A 23776-nucleotide genomic window follows, 5' to 3' on the forward strand; every position below is an offset into this window, starting at 1 on the left:
ACAGGTGCAATCTACTAGCACTAAGAATGCTGAAAAGAAAAGAAAAATTGTTTATGGAAGAAACAATGAAAGTTATTTATCATTTGGGTTTACTTGGAATAGAAACAAAATGGTCCCTAAACCCCAGTGTATTGTTTACGGTAAACTATTATCCATTCAAAGTATGAAACCATCGTTTCCTAAAAGACATCGTGAATCTAAGCGTGCCAATATAAAAGATAAATCTGAAGAATATTTTAAGGGGGAATTATCGGAGTTCAAAAATAGCAAACAAGTAAAGAAAAGTTTTGTTACTTGAATTGAAAAAGCTTTGGAAGCTAGTAAGCCTAAGAATTGCCAAGAATGGGCAGGCTCACACTATTGAAGAAAACCTTATATTATCAGCAGCTAAAGATATCGTTTTGATATTATTAAACAAAAATGAGGTTAATGCACTCAATAATATTCTCAACTCAAATTCCATAACACTTATTCGAAAAATAAAACGCAGTGTGTATTTTACATTGCCATTGGATTAAAGTATTGATAGAATGAACTTTGTTCAATTATTAGTTTACATAGATTCGAAAAAGATAAACGAATCTCCTTGCTCTTTTTTCTCCCACGATGTTTTGTGCGATAACGTGGGCTGTTTATCTTGTACTGTGTCCCTTGTGCTGTTTTCTCCGCGACATTTTCTTCCGCAAAGTTTTCACCTGTAACCCTCGTGTATATAAGGTAAATTGAATGAAGACCATACTGCGGTACACACTCATAGATGGGTTTTCTTTATTTCGGTGGGGGGGGGGAGCTGAAACTCATGCCAGTTGTGAATTTGGCATCACTTATTTTCAGTAATCGTTTTTTCATACAAAATTTTCTAATTTTCAAATTTCTGTCAGCCAAAACTGAAATAACCAATGAAGAAACATGATCAATGTAACACCTATTTCTATTGTTAATCGGTGTTCTATTCAATGTCACACCGTCTATAATCAATGTGCTATTCAATGTAACACTTAGTTTCCTTTATGTTCTTAAACCAAACATAAAGAAAACTAAGTGTTCCATGACGGAAACATCGTTTGCCTAAAATCTGCCAAGATTACAAGTCTTCTTTAAAAGTGCTGTAATTGCTGCGTGATGCTGTAAATTTTGTCAAAATTTTCTTAATTTAAGTTAAAGTTCCTAACTGAAGTTAAAGTGTTACGGTGTGCAGAGTGTTCCAGGACAAAACCATTAAAGTTCGATGTCCCTTGATAATGCTCTTCGTCGATATCCTTCAATCGTTTCTGGTATCACTTTTAGTGGTTAGCAAAAAGGGGCCTACGAACATACGGGTACGGGTAGAAGTGAAAGAGTCGCCAGAATTTCACTGGTCATACAGGTACAATCACACCACAATAACTGTATAGTTCCGCCCCGCATAGTTTACAATTTTTAAAACAGTAAGCATCAATAAGCAAATGCGAAGACCTGTTTAATATGTAGAAACATTAAGATTTCTTTGAAGCAGGAGACATGTAAAACGTACATTTCCCTCGCCGAGATTCGAACCTCGGAACTCTCGAATACGCTCCGAGCGTGCTGACCACTACAATACGAAGGAATTCTAAGATGGCGAGAGAAGTACCTTAGATACTCCTTCTATTAAAGGAAGACTGGGAATTAGGGGACCCAATTGCCAAATCCTGGTGGTGGAGGATCATCATTCACCATCTGTTTTTCTCTTTTAGTTCGGACGCTACTGTAGAGACATTAGATTTCTTCGAAGCAGGAGATATAAAATGTGGAATGCCCTCGCCGGAACTCGAACCTCAGACCTCTCGAATACGCGCCGAGCGTGCTGACCACTACACCAGGAAAGCATGCTAAGAAAGCGGGAGAAATATCTTATAAATATACAAAACGCATCTTACGAACGCACAGCGAAACGTGCGTACAGAATATCCTAAAATAAATCCGTCAAGCGAGTGTAGGATAGGTTTGGCGAATTTATATTAGGGCGTGTGGGGCATTCTATGTCCGGAAAAACAAAGGTTGAGCCTAAGGACATATAGCGAAAGTTATCAGACGTGTAAGACGTGACAAGTGGATTCAAAGTCGAAATGCTGACCCAAATGCTAATTCAAAGGCGAAATGCTAATATTGCGGATCCACTGATCTGTGTACTCAATACTCCATGAAAATTTATGAAAATAATAGCTGGATGGTTAAGGCATTCTAATGTTCTGCATACGATGCGCAGTAAGAAGAAGCGACGAATGCAGCTAGCTTTCGTGTCCTCCAATTCCTAATCATCAGTGTCCCATCAGGCGTAAATTACCTCCTTCCAGTTATATATATAATTTTAGCACGTATATAACATCTCAAAATGAATTACTGAACGCCGTTACATTCCCTTCTGACATCTTATTTTGAGACGTTGCATGTGCGAGTAAATCCAAAATTATCTGAACATCTAAAAGACACGTCGCAAAAGAAAGAATATTTTAATAATTTATTTCTCAATATATTCTTCCTTCAATATATTATATATTCAGATGCTTTGTCTGCCCTGCTGGCGCTCTCCCTTGATAATGAGGTTTTGAATGAAATCAACTTAAAGAACTTAGAAGAAACTTGAAAAGTTGGAAGAACTTGAAAACTTAAAAGAAAACAACGGGCGCACTGAATGAATAGAGCTTCGAAAAGAATGCTGAAACGAGCATTGCTGGGAAGCGCGTAAAAGAGTAAGAGATTTTGTCTTACGATTACAAAACACTAGATTCTGAATATCGTAGCAGATTTAGCATTACCTAAAGTTTGCCACGGGGAGGCCTGCTACTCTACAATCCCCTAAAAGGCTCTTCTTGGTCATATGATGGTTACATGCGTATGAATGGAAAAAACGTAACTTGGGTATATGATATTTACATTATTTACATTTCATATTTACGCTTTCGTCTATTTTTTTCATGGTGGTACCTTTCGAAGAAAGTGACACCCACTTTAAAAAAGCACAAATCAATATTGCATGTTTTGCGCATGTACCGGGATCCGTATCGGATTCAGTATCTAAAAGTAATTCAAGTAGCACTTTCAGTGATTCAGAAATGGTCAGCCCTCTCCGATCCATTTGGAAAATAATTAAAAATCCGACAAAAAAAATAAACTCATATTACATCTACAATCAGAAATTATAAACTATAAAATAAAATTAAATAAACGTCTACAATTCAAAACTGTCGAACGTAGCGCTAACAAAACTTCTTTGAACGAAAGTGAAAGAGAAAAAAAAAAAAAAAAAAAACAGCTGCTAACAGCTAAAATTACTCATGACCTTCAGAAAATCAGCTCAACAATTACTTAGTTAATAACCAGACCCCCACCCCCCTCCCCCTAAAAAAGAAAGAAATAGAAAAGCAGGAAGGGAAACGCAGACGCAGATGTAGACCCACCTTTTCTATTGTCAATGAACTGACCAGTGAACTGCAGAGAAACAAAGATTCAGTTGTTGGTCTAGTCTTAGTCTCTCATTGAGCCCACTCTGAGCACACCTGATGTTCGCCGTTCGATTTTAGGCAAGATTTCAAGCTAAAAATTTAAAAATAATATAGAATAAGAAGATTAGCATACAGCCAAGAAAATAACATAGAATTTCTTTTCAAATAATTCCTTTTATATACTAAAAACAATCTGGAAGATTTCTTTGAAAAATGAGGGTCTTTAGAAACTACACATGGCTAAAATATATAGACTGTTTTGTGTTGTGCTGCGATCTAGTATAAATAAAGAAGATTCAGAGTAACCTATAGTAACTGATAATTTTGCATACAGAAGGAAATTTTTAGGTGTGCTCAAACCGTGCACACCGTGCCGCAAAGGGTTAAAACGCATTCTGGAGGGTGTGGTAATGAGAAGGCCGGTGCACTATCCAAAGTGGCTTCCCTGGGGGTTACAGCCATTTTTCATGACATTGGAAAAAAAAAAAAGAAAAAAAGGAAAAAGAAATGTCTTCATAAAATTCTTAAATGGTAATAGTCTTTTTCTCAAGGAATCATTGCCATTATGAAAGATCCTTTGCTGAAAGACTGGAAGGATAGGGGGAGATATCTCAGAAAAATATTAATTATTTAAGACATATACGTATCAAGTAAAAAATTACTGTTACGAATGATATGGACCTTAACCAAATAATTACCAACAATGGTAGGTTTCCAGCCTATTTAAACAGATTCTGCCTCCAGGAGAACAGCTAATGTAAAATATGTAATTCTTATGAAGATACTGAATTTTTGAAAAATAACACACGTGCTAATATTTGGCTGAATCTTAAAAAAGAAATTAAAGGCATTTCTAATAAGGCTATTACATTTTTATTGCCTTTTTGCACAACCTATTTGTGTCAACAAGGATTTTCTTCCATGTTATATTAGAAAAATAAATACAGAACAAAATTTAAAGTGGATCAGAATTTACCATTAAAAACTAAGTGAAGTAAGACCAGGCATAAAAATATTGATCTCTCTGATACAGTCCCAAATTTCGCATTAAATTTTAGAATTAAAGATATAAGCTATTTCTCCCGTCTTCTTAGCTTGCCTTCGTAGTGTGGTGGTCAGCACGCTAGGCGCGTTTTCCAAGGGTCCGTGGTTCGATTCCCGGCGAAGGCGTTGCTCATTTTTCATCTCTCCTGCTTCGAAATAACCTAATGTCTCTACAAAGTAATACAAATTAAAATGGTAACCAATTTTTAATCTAGTATTTTTCATGTGTGCCTATTTAACTCAAATATACAATAGTTAGTGCAAATGGCAAAATATATATTTTTTAATATTTCTTTGATGAACTGAAAAATAATCATCTTAAAATGTAGGTGTAGTACTAAAGTTTTCCAGTTTTTGTTTAGATGGTACACGTTAGTGAAATAGTTGAAAACCGCTGTCTTATATGAACAGCAAGTTTTTAAACCTCTTACCTTTTTCTAAGAAAGAACAATATATATATATATATATATGAATGAAAATTTTTTCTTAAATTTTTTCTCTTCTAGGTTGTACGGTCTATACTAGTTTTACTTCAGTACTACCGTTGGCGAAAATTCTCTATCATATCTGAGCAAAATAACCCGTATATGATAGTGGCGAAAAGTCTGGAGCAGCAAGTTTCCAAATATCCTAATTTCACCATCAACCATAAAAGCATCAAGTACTTCGCAAATATGCACGTATGTTGTGAAGACGGAATGCCTTGCTGTAATGACATCTTCTCTCAAGTCGTAGAGGATACTTACAGATCCACCAGAGGTACGTAATTAGAGTAGAATCTGATTATGCTGAAGTATCGCTATAAAATTTCCTTGATATGTGCGGAAAAAAAATGCGACAATTCTCTACCTTCCGTTCTACTAGGCTGTTTGACGAACTTGCGTTTTTCATTTCCTGAAAGAGCAACTTAGGATATGTATTAGATTCATATATAGCATTGTTCTACTATAGGTATTTTGACACAAAATCGTACTATTTCTGAAATGACATGCCAATGGGTTTCCGTATTTCCAGTTTACGACTCAAATTACGCCAATCTGTCAAGTTTTGTAAAAATCGCACGAGTAGTTTTTAAAAGATCAGCTCTCAAAATTTTAACTCCTTAATGTTAATTATATATGCTATATATTTATTAATTTCTCTCTTTTTATTAAACTTACATGATTCCTTCTTCCAGAATTCGAAATTTAGGCTTAATCCAAATATAATTCGCACATTGTTTATGATTTAGCTTTAAAATTTGTATTTTTAAATATTTCATATAAATTTTTCGTAAACATTTTTGTATTATAACCTATACAATGTTTAGCGTCATCTTAAAATAGATGTATTTCTAGGCCTACTTACCAAAATTTAGAGTTTTTATTTAAAAGTTCTGAAGATAAGCGAGAATTTACATTTTGGTGCATTTAGAAATTTGGCGTATTTTATATAAGCAATAATAACGAAAATGTGGTTTGCGCATTTTGTTAAAATTATTTGAAAGAATGAAGGATGGACCGTTTTCTTCTCTCGTGTATCAATGAAAAAAAAAAGGAGAAGAATTAGGTTACTATAAATTAAGAATTCGCCAAATGATTTATTCTTGGCGCAAACTGAGAGAAATGAGCCAACATAATTTTTTCAATTTCACACCAAAAATTATAAAATTTAACATTTAGGCATAATTTGGTTCGTAGAATCGCAACATGGAAAAACAATTATGTGTCGTTTCACAAAAAGTTCGATTTTGTGTGAAAATAACTACGTTAAAATAATAGCTTTATATAAATCTAATATGTATCCTAAGTCGCGCTTTCGAGACATGAAAAACGCAGTTTGAATTTCGTTGATCGGCCCAGTAAAAAGGGAAATACAGAACTGGCCTCTTTTTTTTAGCAGTGTACCATTTAATTATGAGTGTATAAAGTTAACAATAAATATTTTTTGTCAATAAAGGATACGATTATTCAAAAAATTACACAGCAGGTATATTTTTATTCTGCTGCGAGAAATTCATAATAATTTTCAAAAAGCTGATCTGACTATACAAAAGCTGAGGGTCTTTCTTAGCAGGTATTGAAAACTCTAATAAAATTGCTTTATTCTTCAAAACTGTCAAAGAGAACGTAAGTTCACGCAGGAGGCGGTATCATGTCCAAGTCAATGAAGTATGATCTTTTGCTATGTACTGCTAAGCAAGCTCATATTTAGACTGAACTATATGATTAAACTTACATTGACCCGTATAAGAACTGTACAAGACTTTGTTTAAGTAGGCAGTTTTTACTAGGTTGATTCATGACGCTTTGTGCCAGTTGTGGATAAATACTTACGAGAAGACAAACCGCTATTAATGTATCTTTTTGTCATACAAAGCGCGGCCCTTTAATAGTCAAAATTTTATTATGCCTATAATATTTCTTCTGTATTTTAATATTAATTATTACTAGCGGAAGTACCCGATGCCAGTTGAGTTAGATTGAGAGTGATGTATCTAACAACAAAGAAAACGATACCGTTGTAATCCTTCTCTAATAACGATGCAAACAATACGATTCATAGGCATACATTTTTCACTCTGATGCGATATAGAACCCACATAAAAATTTCCATAGAGAAATAAACTAATTATCTCTCATTATATCGGCAACAATGGCGCGCAGTTTTGAATGATTTTCGTCTTTCGAATCAAGTTAATCAAATCAAATAAATCAGTTTCATCTGGTATTTCACCTATATTCAATTTTAGTCGATTTAATTTGGCAACAAATTGACCGTAATTGATAAGAAATCAATAACGCGAACAAACAAACAAACATGCAAATTGTGTGTTTGTTTGTTATATAATGAAGAATAATTATATGTATAGAGTTTTCAAACTTAAATTTTTTATTAACAGACTCTACGATTTGAAAGCGAGCAGTACCAACACATTTCCAAATAAAATACTTTTATCTCGAACGCGCGACACTATTGCCACTCGAAAAAATGAGTGCGAAATTGAGCTCTTTCAGAATTGTTAATTAATATATCGGCTGATTAAAGTCGTACGAAGATGGGAACAGTCGAAATAGCTTCCCAAGAATTTTTGGAATCGAGAATAATGTGTTTAATGTTTGGCACTGCTATTTTCGTTTCATAGTAAAACTTAGAATTTTTTATTAACAAACTCTACGATTTGAAAGCGGGGAGTGGCAACAACTTTCGAAATAAAGCAGATTTTCATCTCTAGCTTGCGAGACTGTTACCACTGGGATAACGAGGGCGGAAGTCATCATTATTTCGAGTTTTTTAATTAATATCTCAGATTTTAGCTACTTTTTTGGAAAATCGAGGACGTCGATCTTTTCTAGAGCACAGAAAAGAATCGTAGAAAGTTTGGAGACGATAGCTATAGTAGTGACTGAGTTATTAGAGGACAAGCAAACACACAATCTTCTTTATATAAATAGGTTATAGTGTAAGTATTTATTGCATGAGGGCTTTAATTTTTGTTTTGTTTGTAAATTTTAGTACGTATGTTTATCACGAGTATCTTTAGCATTGGTGTGTCTAAGAACTCTATGTTCTCACATCAACAAATGGTTCCCTATGTTTCTGTTTGAAACTGTAGCTTTCAGTAAGATCTTTAATCTTCCCGCGCGGCCTCAAAAGTGTGTGTTGCTGTCTCTGGATAGTGCGAGACAAAGGGCAAATACTTGACCACGTGGTGTGAAATATTATATGTCTTTGTCTTCCTTTCTGTATTTAGCTGTTTCACTTAAGAACTCCAGCGAATAAACTATTAAATGGTAGTTAATAATGTGTTATTGGGTTTTCAAAGTACTATAGCGTGCAAATGATTTGGGACAAAGCAATGTTCTCACAGAAGTTGTTTGCCAGCTGGTTTTCTGTTTTTGACTACTTACAACAGGACAGATGTGAAACACGCATCAAATAAATTATAAAATTGAAGCAACAACCGGTGTTAGGCGTAGATTTTTAGCATAGAAACTATATCGATTTCGAGGGCTAACAGTTTTGAGTTGCAGATTTCTTTGATTTTGATAAATAGGGATTTTGTTCACCCTCGAATTCGATAGAGTTTAGCTAGAAATTTACCCCTAACACTGGTCGTTGCTTCACTACTTAGAACAGGTAATTTTTAAGCTTGTTTCTGTCAGAAGAGTAACTTTTCTGTTGCATACACTTTTAATGCACAGGGTGGTTGTAATTCAAGTTCCACTTTGGTCATTAAATGAAAACTACTGGACCAAATGTTATCAAACTTGGAAATCGTGTAAAAGAGGTCATGGGAATTTATTTTTCGCTACAAAAGAAGTTCAAGAACTCATCAGCAGGGAGCGAAATGGCGTTGTATGCGATATTGGTAGACAAAATAAGTAACGATTCTAACTTAGCCTTTTATTACAGGGGTTTAACATGTTGTATATCCTTAGGAAACATTGACCTAAAGAAAATTACCATTTAAATTAAAAGTTAAAGGTGATAAAAGTCGAGTGCGCTATCCGTGTAACGGAGGAATTCTTTCGTGAAAACCACACATTAGCGATTAGAAAATGTGAGGTAGCAAATCTCTCGCAAAAGTGTGAGCATTCCGGAAATCGTTTTGTTAGAGAGATCGCTAATTTGTGATTTTTGAAGCCAGAATTCGCCCCTATAAGACATGAAGATATCGGTTTAAAAAATATTTAAGCGTTTCTGAAATGAAACTGTTTGTGGGGTTATGAAAAACCGCAGTGGCTTATAATTGGCTTACGGCATAAAGAAGCAAAGGATTTATGCCAATAATCTAAACAATTTGGCAGAATTGAAAGATGGGCTACACCGACATGTCCGTAATATTCCTCCTGATATGCTAAGAGCTGCTGTTGAGAATGCAGTAATACGATTTAACTTGCTTTCGGAAAATGGTGGACTCCACATTGAACAACGTGCTTGGTAGCACGTGTCAGGAGAAACGATTAAACACATTTTAAACCGATGTTCTTCATGTCTTATTTCGTTTAACAATATTGCATACAGCGCCATTTCCGCCCCTGGTGGTGAGTTTTTGAATTTTTTTTTTTTCCGCGGAAAAAACAAAATTCCTATGACCAGCTTTGCACGGTTACCACGTGTAATAACATTTGGTACAGGGGTGACTATTTTAAAGTGAATCTGTAATTATATAACCATCATGTATTATGCATTCATTCATTTTAGTATTCTAAAATTGGATACTATGTCTAGAAAGAGAACAAAGTCTCTCACATTTGTCAATGCAAGAAATATTGCTTCTGCTGTTCTGCTGTTGGTGTTGGGAAATCGAGCGTTTGTCGAATTCTGAAGAGACGCCATGAAACTGAATCATTTTCTCCAGAAAGGAAAACAAATCTGCATGGAAAAGGGAACATTTTAAAAATAGGATCGTTTCCTACTCTGGATCCAATAAGAATAAGATGATGGAGATCTGTTGTCAATTGGTAGTATGTGATGGTGGGGCACCATTATGTGGTGGTGTGTAATTAATACTAAACGAGATACGCTCTAGTCGTCAAAACAAAATGTCACATATGCCCAATAAGTTCTGACCTAAACTAAAATCTAGTACATTGCGTTAATAGCCCTAGAAAGAGAAATACATAAAACATTTCACTTATCCACTACTTTGGTGTAGTGCTGTTCAATAAATACACTCGTAATGATATCAATTAATTAATTCATGTGTAGTGTCATTAGGATTATTTTGGAAGCAGGAGATGTGCAACGCCTTCGCCGGGAATCGAAACACGGACGTCTGGAATACGCGCCCAGCGGGAAGACCACCACACCACGGAGGCATGCTAGGAAGGCGAGAGAAATACCTTAAACATGAATGAATGTCATCTTACTCTAGATTAATTATAGTATTTAAGAACATTACGACTACATAACTGGCTACGCACACTACACGTGCCTTCGATTACTTTTGGATATAATCTGTCCACATCGCAGGCTATCGCTGTTTGAAAACATTAATTTATTCCCCCTTGCACTGGCGCTGTCAAGCTGCTCGCGAGATATCATGTATTTTATGCAAAATAGATTCTGAAATGGAATTCACTTCATTTTTTATACTCGAGTATAAGGCCTTTTTCAGCTACATCATACTTTTCACAAAATCCGCATCACGTGACTTAATCACTAATAAGGGAATGCATAAAAGTTGCAGAAATATAAAAACATGATGAAATACACAAATGTAGAAGATTACCACTCTGAAAACCGTTTAAGAACATGCAGACTTGATTTCTTTCTCGTTTTTCATTACGTCCTCAATCTTCGTACTTTCTCGAACTCTATAACGGGAAGAGCGAAGTCCGAAAACCTCACTGTCCCGCTCGGCGTCGTCGTCAAAAAGAGGGAGAAAAGAAACAGTTTGCGAGAATTCATTTCCGCGTGCAGGTATTTGTAACATCGTGTGTTTTCCTTTCACACTGTATTATCCGGTGAATTCATGAATTAACAAGACTGCACCAATGGTATGGCGGTGAAGTCGTAAATAAGTTCCTGATAACGTATTAAACCTTAAGCTAACTAGCAGAAACTGGACTCACAGTGATAGTTTCAACATTTTGAGTGATCGTATTAAAATGAAGCCCATTGCGTTGTGTTTTTCCATATATCACCATGCTGTGAGAGGATCGGACAACAAGATAACAGTAATTCATAAATAAGAACATAACATAAAATTCCAAGTTAATTCTGCGTTTTTAAGTATTCTCTTGTCAAAAGGAATTTCCATTAATTTACTTATTATACTTTCACATTAATTTAATTAAATTTTTGGCTCCACAAAAATATTATCATGAGCCATACCTATTTATCATTCAAGGAAAAAACTATTAAGGAAATTGTATAAAGAACAATACACTTTTTTCTTTTGCTTTTAAGCAAGAAGTTTAACATCTTGACTAATAATAATTTCAAAATTAAAATAATTTGCATTCTCAGTTAGATGGAGTTCAAATTATTTTCGAAGTAAAAGAAATGCGGCATGCAGACGAGTTTACACTTCATTCGAAGTTAATGTTAAAGTTACTAGGTAATTATTATCTTTTTCTATTTCTTTAAAAACAAGAACTAAAAATAACTTATCTTGAGTGTAGCCATCTTGAAGGGGAAAGGAACCGTTTTCCTTAAACCCTTGCATTCTTGAAAAAAAAAAATACAGTCCGTACACGAAACATTGAAGAATGATTTGCCATTATCTTTTCAGGAACATATTCCGTACACGAAACATTGAAGAATGATTTTGCCATTATCTTTTCAGGAACACAGTCCGAACACGAAACAATGAAGAATAATTTTGCCACTATCTTTTCAGGAACACAGTCCGGACGCGAAACATTCAAGAATGTTTTGTCATTATATTTTCAGGAACACATTCCGTACACGAAACATTGAAGAATGATTTTACCATTATCTTTTCAGGAACACAGCCCGAACGCGAGCCATTGAAGTATAAATTGCCATTACCTTTTCAGGAACACAGTCCGTACACGAAACATTGAAGAATGATTTTGCCACTATCTTTTCAGGAACATAGTTCGAACGCGAACCATTAAAGTATAAATTGCCATTATCTTTTCAGGAACACAGTCCGATACATGGTGCTCGTTAAATGAGAATTTCCCAAGGCTCAAGTAAGGTAAGACTATGTTTTCGTGCGACAAGCTATTAATGTACTGCCATGCCAGACCTTAGCATAAGCAGCTGGATAAAACTGGATCGGCAATGAGAACTTCTTTATCACAATTCACAGCCAGAATATTTCCATCAGTATTTATTCAGCCAACAGAATCATCTATCACTTAAATGCATCTCTACCCCAGCACGGAACAAGGCCGGGAGAATAAAAATGCAGCTTCTCCCCCTTTTTCCTTCTCCTTTTCCTTCTCCTTCGACGACTCAAGCAAAACGTATTCTATCATCGAAATCCTCCGTAACTTCTTTCAAAAACAGGGCTACCATAATAACTTCATTTTCCGCCTTCCCTTCTGGACTAAATTTCCATTTCTCACCCACATTGAAAGACCAAAAATACGTCAACTGCACATGCGCCCTTTCTCTCACTCAGTTAACGACCGGACACGCAGATCTCTAATCAAGACGACCTCCAGAGGAGGTGAGATGGCAAGCTCTGACCTTTCGTCACGTAGATCCTGTCCTAAAGGTCACTTAAACAAAGCAAGTTCCTTCTAGAATGTTCTATGGGACTCGGGACTCTGAGAGAATGACTAAGGAAAATTCGTCTCTTTCCCGATCCTTTCACAAAGACAAGAATCTTGAATAAATTTAAATAAAGAAAAATAATAAAAATTCATTGAAGCATCTGTTTTCCCCAAAATTAAAGAATTTTCAAAACCAAGTATTGAATTAATAAAACATTAAATTGATAATTAAAAGAATTATATAAAAATTAAGATTCTTTCTAAATAAGAAAAGTAATTAACCTGATTTTTTTCATAACAAAATCAAACTATTATCAACACAACATATTCGATGGCGATTCAAGTTACGATGAAATGGATGACCATCAAATCCATCAGCGAGAAAATTGTATTCTCACATACTGATATTCATCTTTCAGATGCGCGGCGTAGACTTCACACTGCTGGTCGGAATTCAAGATAACACGTCAAAAGAAGTAAAACTGATTATTATAGGTAACAAAATGTTATACAAATCTTGAACCACAAATGGCTGGAAGAAACCATTTTCAACCACGAGAGTAAATTATTTGTTCATGGTGTAGGGTCATTAAGATTTTTTTATTGGGGAGCCATGCAAAAAGAGCAATGCCGTCGCAACGACTCGATCTGGCCCTCTCGCTTACACGCCTAATGTGCTAACCTTTACACCACGAAGGCATACTAACAGTAGAGAGAAACGTATTATCTAACGTTGTTAGACGAAGAAAGAATGCATAAATAGGATTTCAACATGTCCAGCAAACCGTAATATACCCTCAAACGTTTTGGTTTTTGTTTTTGCTGCAAGATGGCACAAACTCTTTGAGGGGTGAAAAAACAATTAAATTTTCAGCAAAACTCTTGCTGTATTTACTACATCTGGTTTTACAATGAAATTAATTGCGACAATTACACATATTTTGTCCAAGACGCGTGAAGAAAATGATGACCACTTCTGGTGTTTAGTGCCAGAGACCACGGCCCACAGGACACATTCCTACAAATCAGTCTCTAAGGTACTCATGGAAACAGTTTTGTTTTCAAGCAGAGTGCAACTTTGCAGTAGCTGCATTCCCACACTCTTCTTACTGGCTTTTCCTTGGTGTTGCAGAGTGCACATCGTCGTGTTGTTGTCTTCAATGGCTGATGCTTATTTTCTTGACGAATTGCTGCGTCAACGATTGGCTTATGTTTCTTGATTGCCATCTAGTGAGCTACAAGGGAACGTCAGAAACGGTCACTCTTTAATGATGCTATTTTGAAGTTTATCTAGTTATTGGCGGATCTGAATACTGAGAACAGGCAGTTATTCGCAGTGATACTGTAAATAAGATTCTGTCGTGTGGTCTCTGTAGCCTTTTTTGGCAGGATACAGTTCCTTTGCTTCAGTGACCAGCCTTTGTTAGACTGCATTGAGTCGTTGTGATTAATACTGACTGGATATTGATTGGACTGGTACACTTGCTTATTCTATAAGGTATTTTCTTCCTCTTTACTGCATGCGTTCATGGTATAACTGGTAGCAAACTTAACGCGATTCGAGTCCCGGTGACGGCATTGCACATTTTCCACGTCTCCTGCTTCAAAATAACCCAATTATTCTATAATTCGTAGCTAACACCTGCGTAAAACCTTTGTGCTCACTGTCTGTTTAATTTATTTTGATTCACTAAGAGCAATCATTTGATGGCATTGTGGATTTCCCATGGCATGCGGTTGATTTTAAGTTGCATTCTTTGGTTAGAATACCGAATACTACCACTGTTCAAGAGAACAGCTAGCGAATTTTGGTAATCATACGAATAAAAATGCGAGGATAAAGTGTTGAGTAGATTAAATTTTGGTATATCAAACATAATAATCGATAAGTTATTTGAGATGATGCACTGCTTTTAAAATCTGAAAAAGCCTTCAGAACTCTCGATAAAATAGGGGATACTTTCTGGCCTGTAAGGTTGTTTTCTCTGCCTGGAAAATAATTTGGCAGTGATATCGATTTACAGATGAGTTAGGTCCTACTTTATAGTGCTACACTAGATAAATCAAGTTAATTATAGAAACAGGTATTAATTGAGATAAGTGGCTGGTTGATTTAATTATAAGAATCGCTTGTTAATTGAAAAACTAAAAAATCAATTAGCTTTGAGGAATCATGCTTAGAAAGGGAATTAAGAATTTGTTTACGTTAAGATTTTTCCCAAGTCCAAATTTGGCAAATATTTGGAAATCTGACAGAATTAAGTATATGGTTCGACATTTTAAAAGACTCTTAATTTGATTTAGAATCAGTAGAATAAGCTAGATTTAAATTAAGGCATTTGGATAAGAAGTTAAAGTTTAATTTACACTAAATGTTTTGTAAGCCCAAGTTTACTAATTAATATAAAAATGAATCTAACTTGAATAATTAAATGGTCAAAAAAGACGACTAATTTAAAATTAAAAAATAATCAAATAAAGGAGTTTTGATAGGGCAGTTTGAAAAAAAAGAGGGAATGGGTGGTTGGTTATCAGCTGGCTGTGGTCAAAAATTGACAGAACATAGCTTATTAACAAGAACGAGATTGGTAATTGCATAGGCTTGGAGTTATCCGGTACGGAGGCATCAGTGGCCCTACCACCGTCTATAATACTCACACCTAACCTGCTCTGACAGGTAGATCTGTAGAGACATGAGGTTATTTCGAAGCAGAAGACATGAAAAATGTGCAGTCATCTCGCCGGGACTAGCATCTCGGACCTCTCGAATACGCACCACGAAGGCATGCTAAGAAGGAAGGAGAAATAGCTTATATACTTTTAAAGGGCTACTGGGGATTAGGGGATCCAATTGCCAAATCATACTGGTGGTGATTGATGATCCACCACTTTTGATTCACCATCTTTGTTATTTTTGAAGCTGAATTCATGGAAAATCTGCAATGCCCTGGTCGGGACTCGAGTGTACTTAACCTACTCAGAACAGGAATCCAATAAATAACTTTGAAGGAAAATTAAAACAAAAAAATCTGAAAGCTTTCACATTTTATATTACCCCCAAAAGGGCGGTTTTCTTAACTTTTTGTGTGTTATCTTTATTTTTTAAATATCATGTTCTTCGCACTTAAACCATAAAATTCATCTCAACAGCAATATCACAAAATAATTTTAAAAGAGCATATCTTTAGAATCTTTAGAATTTTCGATACACATTTTCGCACGCTGGAGATAAATTCTTTTTCCGTACAGTGTTGCCATTGCGCTCTTTGAAATCGTTCAAGTTTTTCAAAATATGAAATAGATATTAAAACAAATTCAAAATTAGGGCTTCCATGTGCCCATGTTCGGTTGGAGGACAACCGTCATTCGTGCATCCATGCAGTATTTTCATTTATTAGTTTCTTTAAATATAATACACTGCGATAATATTTGGTGGCAACAGTGGGAAAAGTGAACCAACGCAGATAGTTAAACGACGCAAAATGCCGTATTGAGATTAATAGCCCTTTGGTTCTAAAGTACCTATCATTTTCCAATGGAAAATATTATTATACTTACAACTAACTGCATCCATTTTTGAATTCTACAGAAGAAATTATGTTAGTCGCGTTAACTCCTAATTGGCTGTGCATATAATAGTTCTCAATCTAAAATTAAATTCCTCCTGCTGCTCTGCCCCCTTAAAAAAGCGTGTTTTTGACGAATTTATTTTTAAAATGTCTTTTTGCTAGAGTTCAGGTAATTTCTTTCCTAAATAAAAGCAGGAAAAGCGTAGTATTTTTGTCCCGCATTAATAAACTTTCTGTGTAATTACTATATGCCACCATTGCGTAGATAACAATATATAACAAATATAGCAGAATTTATGCCCATTCGTGATTTAATTGGTAGATATGTTAATTTTAATATATGCTGGTGAGTTTTGATTTTTCCTTTCCATTTTAAGCCCAAAAGGATAATCGGTCTCCAAATACGAATTTGCGTTTATTCCCTACAATCGGCATATCACTATTCAAATTGTTGCCACTAAGTATTATCGCCCTGTATTATTTTTAAAGAAATTAAATAATGAAGAATATGCATATATGTATGTAAGTTCCCAGAATTGTAAAAACACGACGAATACACGAATAACTAGAACCATCCAATTTTGATTAATGTAGACTTCCATCTGAACATGTACACATGGAAGTCTGATTATTGAATTTCAGGTTTGTTTTATTATTTATTTCATATTTTGCAAAACATTAATGAATTTTGGATTACAAAATATCTACTATTTAAAAGCGACCTGTGACAACAGTGTTCAAGAGAAAACATTTTTATCTTCAACGCGCGAAACTGTTCCCATTCGGAGAAATAAAATCTTTAAATTTTAATAAACAAACCGGCTGTATCAAAGCCCACAGAGTAGTGGACCCTAACGCACTTTCAGGTTGAATCTGGAAAATTACTGAATAACAAACTGAGAGATTTAAAAGCAGTAACAACGGTTCTTAAGAAATTTTTCGACTTTTAATGTGATTTATTTAAATAAATATGCATAAAATCCATGAGATATGTATTTACAAATTGTCAATATTTTTTTTAATTACACTAAATGGATGCATTAAAATCATTATTAGCCCAAAGTGTGTTAGCCACATAAGGGCTATTAATTTCGTTTGGGAATTTTGCGTCGATTCATTTTCTGCGTTGATTCACTTTTCAAACTGTTGCCACCAAATATTTTCGCCCCTGTATTATATTTGAAGAAATTAAATAATGAAGAATGTGCATAAACCTATGTATATTTAATAAATAAAGCTAACGCACAAAACGGTAAAAAAGCGACTTTGGACGTAATTTAAAATCTGAAACCTTTCAATTTTTTAAAAATTTATTTTTTTTTTTCTGTTAATTTAATGAAATTTTAATTTAAAAGCTCTGCGATTTAAAACCTTATTGCTCAAAATAAGTTATTTTATCTTCGCCGAGCCATTTTGTTTCTGGCGTAATTTTGTGTTTCATTTGTAAAAGTCGTAAATTATACTTTAACGTGCCCTTAATTCTATGTATAATTAATCGCAGTTTTATATTGGTTAACTTAATACCTTCTCTATATTTAAACGACCATTGCGATGGGCAGTGCATTAATAGCATATCTCTGAAAGCTAGGCTTGGTTTGTATTAATTTAAGTGACGTGCAGCAAACACGACGGTGAAACTACATAACATAAGCGACACTTGTGCACATAATCGAAGCTATTATTCTAGCAGCGGAGATGCTTTAGTAAACCAAGAATTGTCGCTTTGAATACCAGTGATTAGTGGAGACTGAGCCTAAAGCGAAGGCTGTCACGTCCACTCCCTTTTGACGTGGCTGTATGTGTGTTGGACCCTCTCCGCCTGTTTGCAGAGTTAATAAGGTTCAACAGGTGTGATACGCCTTGGACATGGCTTTCGTTGAGGAGAAGATTAAACGGCTGGTGGGGTCGATTATTTGAGACGAATGTTTTAGAAACAAGTATCTATACATTTTAAAAATCTCTACGTAAAATAAAAGAAAGAGTCTGCCTGTGTGTGTGTCTTTCGCTCGTGCTGCGCGTAAGCTAATAGACCAAAAGCTACGAAATTTGGTTCATAAGGGCATCTAAACAAGAGCCAGCATACTTCGAAGCAATTTTTTCCAAATTCAACTCAAATGTTTTTTATTTTATTTTTTGGAGGAAATCGCATCATTTTGAATAGATTGATTCTTCTAGAAATGTGGTTTAGGGAACAGTTTTTCATTCAATGCTTTCTATACTGTACTGCTGACTGTTGCAAATAAGAGATAAAATATTATTAATTATACACGTACATCGCAGTCTTCTTATTATGACGCGCATGTGTCTCGCGAGGCACAACAGAATTTCCTTTTGTTTCCTCTCTCTCTTTATTAGCTAATAGCAAATAGGTTTTGTATATTTTGAGTAATGTCATCCACAAAGCACAATTTTGATCGGTTATTGTTTTCTGATGATCGTTTCATTCTTTTAGAAAGGTGGTTTTGGCAACAATTTTTCATTCATTACTTTGGATACTGGACTGCAGTTTTCTCTCGAAAATAGGAGATTTATTGCTTGTTTCATTGTCATTTTTTTATATTATGTTTACATTATAAATAAGTTTAGTTTTATAAAAAGCTTTGCATGATTTTGTTTAGGAAACAAAGTTCTTAACTTCATTATACCGTATGAATTCTTAAGAATTTGCAACGGTAAGTTGGTCAATTTATTTATTAGGACAATTAATATTTCTGTTAAGGATATTGTAATTATTTTATAGATAATACATTTTTAATGAAATTGCTGTTTTTTTCTTTTTTCTTTTCTTTCTTTCTTTTTTTTTTTTTTTTTTTGATTAAGGTGTCTTGCAAAGAAAAATTCTGTGCAGTTTTAAAATTTAATGTTTGGTTTTAGGCAATTTTCTAGTACATTTAAAAGCCATACGAAGGTTCGCCCGTGTAGCGGATAGTAATAAATAAAAAAAAATCTGAAAGATTTCCGATTTTACATTACACTCAAAGGAGTGTTTTTTGAACGTTTTGTGCATTACTTATTAAATATCATGTTTTTCGCACTTAAATCATAAAATTCAATTCAACAGCAATATCGCAAAATAATTTTTTAATCACCTACGTTTAGAAATTCCCATACACAGACAGGCTCTCGCGCTGGAGATAAAACGTTTTTTTTTTTTCTCGAACAGTGTTGCCATTCCTCGCTTTAAAATTGTTGAGACTGTTAATCAAAAAATCTTTAATGTCTGCTAAAATATGGAACAGATACTAAAACAAATTCCAAATTCAATTTAAGGCTTCCAGTTGCCCGTATTCGGTGGAGGATTACGTTATTTAAAATTGGATGACTCTAGGTACCGTCGTTTTATCACAATGCGAGAAACATACATACATTTATGTAGATTGCTTATTATTTAATTTCTGTAAATATAATACAGGGATGTAATTTTTGGTGACAACAGTTTGAAAAGTGAATCAACGCAGAAAGTGAATCGACGCAAAATGCCGAAATGAAAGTAATAAATAAAAAAACTACCTCTTCATGTTTCACAAATTATGTTTCCAACCGTCCAGAGGCAAGTTAATGCATTAACGTAAACTATATACAACATTGTTGCGAATTTTGTATTTACATAAATAATTTTAGTGAAATTATATGTGAAATTGATTGTGGTATCTTTAGTGTAATGTAACATAAAAAGCCTAAAGAAAGCGAAGCTCTGCCAAAAAAAAATGGTTACAAGGAGCAAGTCTACTTACCATTGAAGTAAGTGGCTCTCTCTCTAAATTGGCGAGATACCGCCAAAGTGGCGATGGTTTTGACTTGTTTCTATTGCCAAATTTGGCGAGAGATAGCCAAAATCGCCATGGAAACTGTTCGGTGCTATTTTGGTCCGGCCCCTGTTTAATTGTAGTCCCAGGGATTTCGAGAAATGGAAGGTTTTTAGAGATTTCTTGGCGGCCGAAAGAAAACTATATAATATCATTCAGAACATTAGCTCTCAGTTGTCAGCTCAGAGCGGATTTCGGAGTGTTGAAAAATCGTGCAAGTTTCGTTCTTTGGCTATATTTTGCATTGGCTTTTACTTAACTTTATTAGTACTTTGAAAGGGTAGCTACTGGTCGTGTTCTGGCATACTCATAAGAGATGTTGGAATACATTTGTGTGGAAAGTTCCAAAACTGTAAAGTGTTCTTGGAAAAAATAATGTCGTGAAGCTATCTGTTCCGTGTGCATTAAACCCCCTTCGAACCCGTAAGTACGCAACAATATTATTAAAAAATGAAAGAGCCGTAAGGTATTTCTCCCACATTCTTAGCATGCCTTCGTGGTGTAATGGTCAGCACACTCGGCGCGATTCGAGTTCCGGCAAGGGCATTGCTCATTTTTTCATCTCTCTTTCTCTCAAGAAAATATCTAATGTCTGTACAGTCTCGCCCGAACTAAAAAAAGGTGGTGGATGATAATTCTCCACCTTTTTTTTAGTAGTTGGGTCCTCTAATCCCCAGTTGCCTTTTAAAAGGGGGGAGTATGTAAAGTATTTCTCCGGCCTTTTTAGTATGTCTTCGTGGTGTAATGATCGACGCACTCGACGCGTATTGGAGAGGTCCAAAGTTTGAGTCTCGATGAGGGCATTTTTCATTTATCAGGTCTCCTGCTTCGAAATAACCTAACGACTCTACAGAGCAAGAGAATAAAATAAATGTCTAAATTGTAACGCAGTTTTCGAAAAAATACCTTTAAAGTCTGTTAAATCCTTAAACGTTCGGAATGAATGGAACGGCGAGGTAAGACAGGCGCTTTCGAAAATAGCCTGAAGTCTTTTCTCTGCTGAAGTTGACTAACGTAATGGGAACGAAGATATTTAATCATTTCTTTGCTGCTTCTGTTAGGAGCAAATCCAAATATTTCCAAGCAACTATTAAAATTAATCTACAGAAGTTTACTGAAAACTGGTTAGTTTTAGCCTTTTGAGAAACTGTAGGGATATTTTAAAATTTCTTGTGATTTCAACGGGTTTAATGTAGTGAAATGTATTTTGTAATATTTAACGAAATAACAGGTGAGCTTCTTAATAAATTATCAATTATATTCTCAGTTCACGAAGATAGATAATTTAAAATACAGTTTAATCCGTTACAGAATCACGCTCTAGCTAACTTCTACTATTTCTTTCTTGATAAATTTTCAATCATCTACTATCTGGTAAAACTTTCAGAAATACAATTTTAAACATTTTTGACGTTTCTCAGCAACGGTTACACGATACAAATATGGCGTGGCGTTGCTCATCTAGTATCAAGGATAATAAATATAATTTCGTGTTAAATAATAAAACATTACAGTAGTCTTAGTTTCAGTTAAAGACAGCATTTGTACTTCCTTGTTCACAGTAAAGAAAATATTCAAATCGCAAAAATTTTGTATGAGATTTCATTGAAAATATCCATTTTGATCATTGCCGAATCTAACTTGACTATTGTTTTCTATGAACTCTCTACGTACGGACAGATTAAAGGACTTCGAAAATGGATTATAAACCAAACCTATATTCCAAAATGGATTGTAAACTGGGTTTAAAAGGGATATTTTCATGATGTCTGTCCGCACGTATGTACAGTGCGAGAAAAAAGGAACAGTTCTCTATCTCCCGTTTCTACTGGGCTGATTGATGAAATTCAACTTGCGATTTTCATATCTCGAAAGCGCAACTTAAGATATGTATTAGATTTATATACAGCTTTGTTGTAATGTAGGTATTTTGACACACAATCGGACTTTTTTCTAAAATGCCATGCCGTATGTTTTCCATATTTCGATTCTACGACTCAAATTACACCTAAACACTAAATTTCGTAAAATTTGGTGCGACGTTTATGGAGAAATCGACAAATTTGTTTTCAGAAATTCGGATTTTTTTTCAGTTTGCGCCAAGAATAGTTCACTTGGCCAATTTCTTAATTCATAGCAGCCTATTTTCCTTTCCGTTTTTGCATTGTAAACCAGCGGAAAAAAAAAGTCATCGTTCATTATTTTAAATAATTGTACAAAAATGCATAAACCACATTTGGCGTTATTATCTCTTATAACAAATACGCCAAACTTGAAAAGCGCCAGTATGTAAATTCACGTATATCCTAGGAAATATTGAGTAGAAAAACACTACTTTTTTGGAGGCATACTCAGAAATGCATTTACCTTAAAACGATAGTAAAAGTTTTATAGGTTATAATTCAAACCTTCTTCCCAAAAATTTCCGAATTTTTATAAAAAATATTTAAAAATACAAATTTTAAAAATAAATCGTAAAAAGTGGGTTAATTTTATTTGGAAGTAACCTAAATTTCGAATTCTGGGAGAAGGAATCGAATACGTTTAATAAAAAATGAGACATCAGTAAATGTATGTGAAATTCAATTAACATCGACGAGTTAAAATTTTCAGAGATCATTTTTTTTAAAACAACTCATGCGATTTTTACAAAACTTGGCAGTCTGGCATAATTTGAGTCTTAGAATCGAAATATAGAAAACAATTGGTATGTTATTTCATTACTTCAGAAAAACGTCCGATTGTGTGTCAAAATACTATATTAGAACAGTGCTATATATAAATCTAATATATATCTGAAGTCGCGTTTTCTAAACATGAAAAAACATCATTTGAATTTCGTCAACCAGCCCAGTAAAACGAGAGATATAGAACTGTCCTTTTTTCTTCTTTTCCCCCCTTCCCTGCAGTGTACATCGCTTGCCACTCTACTTATCCTTTTGAATAAATCAAAAATCGCAAAAGGGCATAATTTCGAACATTTCTAGTGCAAATGATAAATGTTATTCCAGTCTGTGTTTCCGTAAAATTTTCATTATTTTATTAATTTTTAAATGAAATGTCCCCGACAGAAAATAATTTAACGCAAGTAATCCCAAAAGATGTTATTACAAGATCAGATGTCAGCTCAACGGCACATGTTCTAAACTAATATGCGATATTTATCTATATCATTTTCAGAATCTGCCTATATAGAAGAAAGGCATCACGTTGCTAAGCGATGTTGATTTAAGCATTTCAAATTAAACTCGAGTATTATTTACGTTGCCAGATGAATTCTAACAAATAATTAAAATGGAATCCATTTCAAATTTTTGAAATTATTAATTAACAAAGTATTGCAGTCATAACCGCAAATGCAGTAACCAGGTAAGTATTAAAAGAAATATAATTCATCTCAATCGTTTATTTGAGCGTGAAACTAGACGTATAAGTTCTTGATAAATAATATATTTCTGAGAGAATGTCATTTTCAAAGTTTAAAATTAATAAGACTTTCATGATTTAACAGAAATATGTTCTCAGTTTCTTTGAAGGGAAATATGTATTAATTTTATAAAAAAGTATTTGGAACTAAAGTTCCTATTTATTAGGGCTACGAAACTGCAGACATAGGAAAACACACGATTCCAATGGTTATAACGTAAAGGATTATTTTTTGTATGCAAAAACATTTTTGTTGGCTTATGAATTATAGAGCGTTGTATTAACTAGAT

At 34.4% G+C, this 23776-nt stretch overlaps 1 protein-coding gene across 3 annotated transcripts in view; it reads left to right on the forward strand.

The window, feature by feature from the left end:
- The window catches only part of LOC118182918 (receptor-type guanylate cyclase Gyc76C-like), a 731383-nt gene that overhangs the window by 349839 nt on the left and 357768 nt on the right, over nucleotides 1–23776 (forward strand). For all 3 annotated transcript variants that reach the window (XM_085814149.1, XM_085814148.1, XM_085814147.1), the window contains exon 3: nucleotides 5015–5267. In XM_085814149.1, coding sequence (XP_085670275.1) covers nucleotides 5015–5267 — 253 coding nt within the window. The remainder of the gene's footprint in view (nucleotides 1–5014; nucleotides 5268–23776) is intronic.

This window comes from Stegodyphus dumicola, chromosome 3 (genome assembly GCF_044657685.1).
Source record: "Stegodyphus dumicola isolate Sdum_Otavi_A_Nest chromosome 3, ASM4465768v1".
NCBI classification, from domain to species: domain Eukaryota; kingdom Metazoa; phylum Arthropoda; class Arachnida; order Araneae; family Eresidae; genus Stegodyphus; species Stegodyphus dumicola.